The sequence below is a fragment of the Tupaia chinensis genome, unplaced genomic scaffold (assembly GCF_000334495.1).
Source record: "Tupaia chinensis unplaced genomic scaffold, TupChi_1.0 Scaffold000090_1, whole genome shotgun sequence".
NCBI lineage: Eukaryota > Metazoa > Chordata > Mammalia > Scandentia > Tupaiidae > Tupaia > Tupaia belangeri.
In genome coordinates this window covers 758,928-766,902 of record NW_006159552.1, presented here as the reverse complement: position 1 = coordinate 766,902, position 7,975 = coordinate 758,928, and the positions used below count along the sequence as shown (strand labels likewise).

General features: G+C 45.1%; 1 protein-coding gene across 3 annotated transcripts in view; it reads right to left on the bottom strand.

Moving 5' to 3' along the window:
- The window catches only part of GMDS (GDP-mannose 4,6-dehydratase), an 806,940-nt gene that overhangs the window by 139,473 nt on the left and 659,492 nt on the right, over positions 1-7,975 (bottom strand). For all 3 annotated transcript variants that reach the window (XM_006143052.2, XM_014585775.2, XM_027769778.1), the window contains exon 9: positions 6,157-6,253. In XM_006143052.2, coding sequence (XP_006143114.1) covers positions 6,157-6,253 — 97 coding nt within the window. The remainder of the gene's footprint in view (positions 1-6,156; positions 6,254-7,975) is intronic.

Here is a 7,975-nt window from a genome sequence, read left to right as displayed (position 1 = left end):
TCACTCCAGCCCGGCTGAGGCTGGGCATGGATTACAGTGTGGGGACACTGTCAGGGGTTGCTGTCTCTCCTGTCTCTGTTTCCCTCTCTCCGGGAGAAATAAATAGGTAAATTTTAAAAAGTTAAAATACTGGAACCAGCAGTTAGCATAAAGGCTATGTCACTGAACTCCTTTATGGTCGATCGCGGTTCGAGTCCCGGACCTGGTGGCATAAACTCACACTGGGTGTGTGTGCGTGCGTGCCCAAGATCCTGAGAGGAGAATGAAGGAGAAGGGATTGTGGCATAGCCATCCCTCCTTGGGGGTGATTTCTCGCTTTCTGTCTCTCTGTCTCTCTCTCTCTTTCTGGTGAGCGCATGCACCCTATAGCAAAATCCTTTCCAAAAAAAAAAAAAAAGTTAAAATATTCGTGTTTACTGTTAATCTGTACAGTTCAATAGTGCCATTTCACTTCTCTGAAGGTACTGGATTCTAGCAATTGATATCCATCTCTACTTCTATAATCTCCAGGAGGCTGAGGACTGTGTGTGTCTTGGTCATCACTGTATTCCTGGGGCTAGCACAGTGTTTGATAAACATTTAGTGAATGAATAAATAAATAACAACAGCAACAATATTGCCTATTTGCTGTATGCCGGACACTGTCCTCCTAAGCGCTTTGTCCAGTGTACTGCTAATTCCCCAACAATTCTTCAAAAATGATTCTATTGTCAACCCCATCTTTAAAGATGAGGAAACAGGCACTGAGAAGAAGTTAAGCAACTTGCCAAAATTTATGCAGCTAGCAACCGACAGATGCTGAACCCAGAGTCTGGCCCAGAGGCCCACATTAAAGCACCATTCTACCTCCTCCCTGGACGTGAACGCGCGATGCAGTAAATCTGTGCACCAGGGTATATGTGTAGGAACTACATACAAGGCAGGAATCTTGGGCAGCACAGAGCTCACGTATTAATATTTCTATCACCAAATACTGGAATGCAGAGGCGATAGGAAATATAAAATCGAATTTCCAGGGACCAGCAGGAGGCGTAGTGGTTAAGGTGCTGGACACTCCCACATGGCCGACCGTGGTTCGAGTACCAGACCTGCTGGCTTGCTTTCTCACTTACATTTAGTGAATGAATAAATAAATAACAACAGCAACAATATTGCCTATTTGCTGTATGCCGGACACTGTCCTCCTAAGCGCTTTGTCCAGTGTACTGCTAATTCCCCAACAATTCTTCAAAAATGATTCTATTGTCAACCCCATCTTTAAAGATGAGGAAACAGGCACTGAGAAGAAGTTAAGCAACTTGCCAAAATTTATGCAGCTAGCAACCGACAGATGCTGAACCCAGAGTCTGGCCCAGAGGCCCACATTAAAGCACCATTCTACCTCCTCCCTGGACGTGAACGTGCGATGCAGTAAATCTGTGCACCAGGGTATATGTGTAGGAACTACATACAAGGCAGGAATCTTGGGCAGCACAGAGCTCACGTATTAATATTTCTATCACCAAATACTGGAATGCAGAGGCGATAGGAAATATAAAATCGAATTTCCAGGGACCAGCAGGAGGCGTAGTGGTTAAGGTGCTGGACACTCCCACATGGCCGACCGTGGTTCGAGTACCAGACCTGGTGGCTTGCTTTCTCACTTTCCCTCTCTCTATCTCTGGTCAAATTAAAATAAATGAATGAATAAATAAAATTAAATAAATAATTATTTTTTAAAAAATAGAATTACCAGGATCAAGTTCTCTGTAGCAGCAAAACTCCTACGCATCTAACAGGGGCTCATGGCAGAGTACCCAAAACGCAGCTTGATTCAGTTCTCAATGGACACTGGTGTCCTCAGCCCAGAACAAAAACTTTCAGGCCTTTCTTGCCGACATGGGAGCAACATTTAAGATCTCGTGGCTTAATCAATGAAGAAAACAAACTACTACATAAGTGTTTTATGTTGAATCAGGCTAGTACCTGTCCTGTTGCATAAAGGACTTTTTAAAAAAATTTTTAATGTTTTTGAAAGGTGCATGAGCTCACAGGAGAGACAGAGACAGTGAAGGAGAAACTGAGAAATCATCCCTTGGGGGGATGGCCACACTGCAATCCTTTCTCCTTCATTCTCTTCCCAGGATTTTGGGCACACACACACATATCCAACAAGATTTTCAAGCTGTCTGGTCCAGGACTTGAACTGTGATCTAATATGTGGGAGTCCAGCACCTTAACCACCACACACCTGTTGGCCCTAAAGGACTTTTCTTAAAATTAGTGTGAGTTTTACTCAAAAAGCAATATAAAGCTCTACAAAAGTCCTCCCCTTATCCCCAGGAGGTATGTTCCTAGACCCCAGTAGATGTCTAAAACTGCTGATAGTATTGCACCCTGTATATACTATGTTTTTGTGTGTACATATATGCACACCTACGATAAAGTTTAATTTATCAATAAGCACAGTAAGACATTAGTGACAATAATGACAAAATAGAACAATTAGAACAACTGGCTATCATAAAAATTCTCTCTCTTAAAATATCTTATTGTACCGTACTATTTTCAGACCATAGTTGATGATAGGTAACTAAAACTGCTGAAAGTGAAACATGGATAAGAGGGGTACTATAATATTTCTCCTTAGTCTTTCTTCTTTTATTTTCTTTCTCTCTCTCTCTGTATCTAATTGCGTGCATTTGCATGAGACAGAGAGAGGGAGTGGGAACAAGGAAAGAGAAGTACCCTTGACAAGTTCTTTTCACATGGTACTCTCCTGGCCCCAGTCCTTTTGCTCCTCAGGATCTCAGATGCCCATGCTCATACCTGGTGCACCCTCCAGCAGACCTGGGTATCCGAACCCACAGCCAACCACTGGCTTCCAGCCCTGCATGGCACCAGCATTAGTGCTACAGCAGCAGCTGGAGCTCTCTTGCTTTAGGACATCTGCATCCCAAGACCAGATATATCCTTGTCACTTTATTTTTTTCCATGTTCTTTTTGCCCCCTCCCCTATCTACATTCTGGAACCATATGACTCTAAGAAGACCTAGTTTTGGACCAGCAGGTGGCATGGAGGTTAAGGCGGCTGGATCCCACATAGCTGACTGTGCAGTTCAAATCCAATCCGGCGGCTTGCAAAACATGCCAGGAAGCATGTGTGTTGCCCCAAATCCTGAAAGGTGGATGGAGGAGAAGGGAGGTTTTGTTTGTGGCTTTGAGTGCCCCTATGAAGACTTGGGGGACACATATCCCAAGCTCATCAGGAGAACAGCTAGGAAGAATGAAAAGAAGCTTCTGGCATATGCGGGATGGGCTGACACACACAGAGAGGGGAAGGATTCGATATAGACATGGGAGGATTCCAGGTCTATATCGAGGATGGACAAATTCAGGCTCAGGAGAAACGACTGTTGAGATGTTGTTCATTTACCCTGCAGCTTCCAGCTGCGGTCACCTTTAACCCGGAAGAGTATTATTACCCAGGAGGCAACTCAACAGAATGCCATCAGGTTTTAGGAAGACTTGTTGTCCTGAGGAAGGAAGTTGAAAGTGTAGTCTCACTGTTCAGGATGAAGTGGAGTGACAAAATTAGAGGCCTGAAAGGGTGAAATACGTGGGACAGCAGATGGCGTAATGGTTATGTCACTGTATTCCTACTTAGTTGACAATGGTTCGAGTCCTGGACCTGGCACCTTAAAACTCACGGCAAGTGTGTGTGTGCATGCCCAAAATCCTGACAGGAGAATGGAACAGAAGGGATTGCAGTGTGGCCATCTCTCTTGGGGGGGGGGTAATTTCTCACTTTCTATCTCTCAGTCTCTCCACGAGCACACGTACCCAATAGCAAAAATCTCTCTCTAAAATAAACAATAAGGTAAAATATGATTGAAGCTCCCAAATCAGGCAGGAAAGAGATTCCTGGCTGAGCGGGTCTGAGGGGGAGCTAAAAGGGTGGGAAAAGAAAGCAAGCATATGAAATCAGACACCACTCTTACACTCAAACAATGTGAGCGTCAACAGAGTTGCAGAACAGGTATGATGATAGCATTTGAATGAACAAAAGAAAAGACACGGACACAGTGTTGTGGCAGGAAAGGGGTCCATAGGGATTCAATTCAAGAACAGTCTTGTTAGTCTAGGGTCCTTTCCTGTTCAGCAAATTCTTTTGTTCTGGGTCCTTATCAATCCCACACCTTGCCTAAGCAAGAATGACAGACGAGCAGCTCTTAATGACTTCCTAGGTTTTGAAACTATTTCGGTGTCAGAGAGGGGGGGAGCCATGTCGAAGCCGTTGTAAAGCTGAGGTTAGAAGTCAGCAGAGTGAGTCTCGACTACGCACAGCATGACGTAGGGTCAAAGGTTAAAGATGGTGAGTACGTTTCTATTTTTGATCTGATGGCTATGCATTGGCATACACTCTACAAAACACTCACACAGATGCACAATGATGACATGTCAACCAGCAGTTGCAATGAAGACAAAAAGGAGTGGACGTTTCTGCTGGCTTGGGAAACTTTCCACCCTGAGATGATCATGTCTGACGGTGTGCAGGAATGTGTCTGTCCATATCGGAGATCTATGTGATATTCCAGAGCAAGGCCACCCTGCGGTACCTCATTGGGATAGGAAAACAAAGGGGAGCTGGCTGGGGCTCCCAGCAGACGTCCCGGACCGTCCGTGCTGTGTCAGCACAGTGGGGCTGGGTCAGCCTCCCCCAGGGACGGGGCACATCCTCTCTGGGCACACCCACTCTCCATTAGCACCAGGAACAATTGCTCTTGTGTCAGAACCCCGGCCCCGCCCTGGGCCCAGACAATGCGCAGACTCCGCGGCCTACCTCTCCCCAAGCCTGGTTATTTCCCCTCCTTTCTATTTCCTTCTGGGTTTAGAGTACGTGAAATGTAGTTTTCCCCCCCTTTATTTGAAATAAGACCTTTGAAAGAATGGCTCATGATGACATCGTCACTTTTCTGTCTCCTTCCCCTGGGGTTTTCCTAACGTCTGAAAGGTTGTACACACATAGGAACTTAGTTCAGAGCATAGGAAAACGTTGAGCTTTGTCCCCACAGGAAAGAAGGCCACATTAAAGCAATAATATCAAGCTATGCATTTCTTACACATTTAGGAAAGAAAGATGTTATGCTTTAACAGTCTAAATGTAGGAAGTTCTGGGTTCAAATAGCCATCCATCCATCTGCTAGATAGTCAATATTCATTAAATACCTACCTTGTTAGAGTTTAAGATTTTTTTTAAAAACTATCTTCAATGGACCCCAGCAGATGGCACAGTGGTTACATCGCTGGACTCTCACATAGCCGACCATGGTTTGAGTCCCAGGCCTGGTGGCTTGAAAATCACGCTGGGCGTGTGTGTTCATGCACGCGAGCGCATGCCCAAGATCCTGGGAGTAGAAGGGATTGTGGTGTGGCCATCCCTACTGGAGGGGTGATTTCTCACTTTCCTTCTCACTATCTCTGTCTCTCCCTTTTTCTCCTTAGAGAGAGCACGTACCCTACGGCAAAAACCTCTTAAAAAAAAAAAAAAACTACCCTCAAAAGAATTCAAATTTGGCAAAGCTAAAGATAAATAAACAAACGATAATGAATTATAATAAGTACTATAAAAGAATTATGCACAACATACAACATGTAGTGGTAGATTGTCTACAAAAGGCTTCAAGAGAAAGGGGATCTCAGCCATTAAAAAACGTTTAAGAGACTTGTTTATGGCTATGGCGTAGGTGTTTAGGTGTGCATGTGAGAGTGTACACCTAAATGAGTGTGGGTGTGAGTGGGTGTGAACAGGCACGAGTGTGGATAGGCACAGCCGGAGAGGCAGGTAAGTCTTGTAGACCCCAGAGATCCTGCAGGCCCTGAGGGCTTTGTAAGTCAGGCACGCTGTGGGTATCAGGGGTCACCCTCAGAACGGGAGACGAACACACCAATGGCAGGAGTCCCCATTTCTTGTGTTTTGCTCTTGTTTTATGGATTTCTGCGGTGAGAATGATATCTCAGATGTAACTCACTGTGTTCTGGTTTGGGAGATGCCTGCCGAAGAGTGCCAGAAGGCCAAACAGCTTTGAAGGTTGGCAGCAGGCATTCTGCGGGAGCCTCTTCCCTGCCGGCTGGCCAAATGGGGCCCCCCCGCGATGAGTGGGGAGGAGTCCTTACCACTTCAGTGGGTCGGTAGTATTTGAGATCCACGGTCACGTGAACTTTGCCGGTCTCTTTACATCTGCCCACTTCGTTTTCATTCTTTCCTTCCCACCTGTAAAGAAGATAAACACTTAATCACTCCTAATTGCTTGGGAGCATTTGGCCATGCTGTGGTCCCTCAGCATGGCTGGGCCTCCTCCCTGCAGGGCTGTGGTCTCTCAGTATGCTGGGCCTCCTCCCTGCAGGAGTGCGCAAACTCACTAGCCACAGAAGCACTGCGACTGACATCGAAACTTATTTTAGTGGGAGGGTGACTTTCAAAGCTTCTCTAGATCTGTTTTAAAACGGTCACTTCTTCCTCCCCCCCCTTTGTTTTCAGGAAAATCATGATAAATTCAGCAGTGAGACTTTTAAAAAAATGAAGAGGGCAGCGAGAAGGAATTGGGCAACTGTCAGGGACGTCAAAGGTTTTGCACTTTCTAAGATCATTCCTGATAAAGCCAGGGGTTCATTAACGAAGGCCTTTTGTCCCTTTCCTTTCTTTTTTTTCTTCCTTTTGTAGTTTCGGAGATATTTAGTGCCAGTTCGCTGCATGCCATTTGGGAATCAGTTTCACATCCTAATTAGCCATTCAATTAATCTCGGTATTATACACAAGTATCTGCTCTCGCTAGCCAGCAGGGGCCTCATTAATAAATCCCAGATGATTAGACCTCCAAAGAGTACATGACTAACTGTTCATTTCCTGCACATCAGCATGTGCCAACCCTGCTCCCACAGCCAGGATGGTATTTGGACTTCAGTTTCCTTCCCTAGACATCACAGCTAATGACCGTAAGGGTCCCGGGAACGACTCAAGTTCACACCGTGCAGGATTCATGCAAAAGCTTCAAGACCAGCTTCTCACTAAAATCCTACTTCTCCATGTTATGTTCTCATCTTTCGTAAATGAGACCATTGGCTTAACGCGGACCTCTGGACATCTACAATCTAATATGCAAACAATGGACTATCCTATATAATCTGAACTATTTTATACTTCCAAATGTTATTTTTTAGTAAAGAAAGAGACATTTAAAAATATGACCTAGGGGTACCAGCAGTTAGCGTAATGGCTATGTCGCTGAACTCCCATGTGGTCGACGGTGGTTCAAGTCCTGGACCCGGTGGCTTAAACTCACACCAGGCGCGTGTGTGTGCGTGCCCAAGATCCTGAGAGGAGAATGGAGGAGGAGGGATTGCGGCGTGGCCATCCCCCCTGGGAGGTGATTTCTCACTTTCTATCTCTCTGTCTCTCTTTCTGGTGAGCGCATGCACCCTATAGCAAAAAAATCTCTAACAAACATATATGTATATATGACTTAGGTTTGGTTTCAATGCTCACCTTTTCAACTACTGGATCATGGGAAAAGTCATGACACCTTTCTGCATAGGAAAACACTGAAAATATGTCATGACTTTTCTGATGAACCAGTAGCTTGCTCTGTAATCTGGAGATGAAACCGGTGAACACAGGACGATTGGGTGTGCTCCTTGGATTGGAGGCACAGTGGGGATCAAAAGGAAAAACAAAACATTAAGTTAGTTACTCAGCTAAGTGAGTCATACCTCCCATTGAAGATGAACATCCAGTGTTGATCACAATTACATTTCAGAATAGGTTGAGGATTAGAGATATAAACCAGCCTCGCAAGCTTTACTTATGACCAATTAGCTGAATGTTTTATCAAATCACTTCTTCTTTTTAAGAGAGATTTTTGTTATAGGGTGTGTGAGCTTGCTGTAGAGACAGAGACAGAAAGTGAGAAATCCCCCCCCCTGGGGTGGGGGGTGG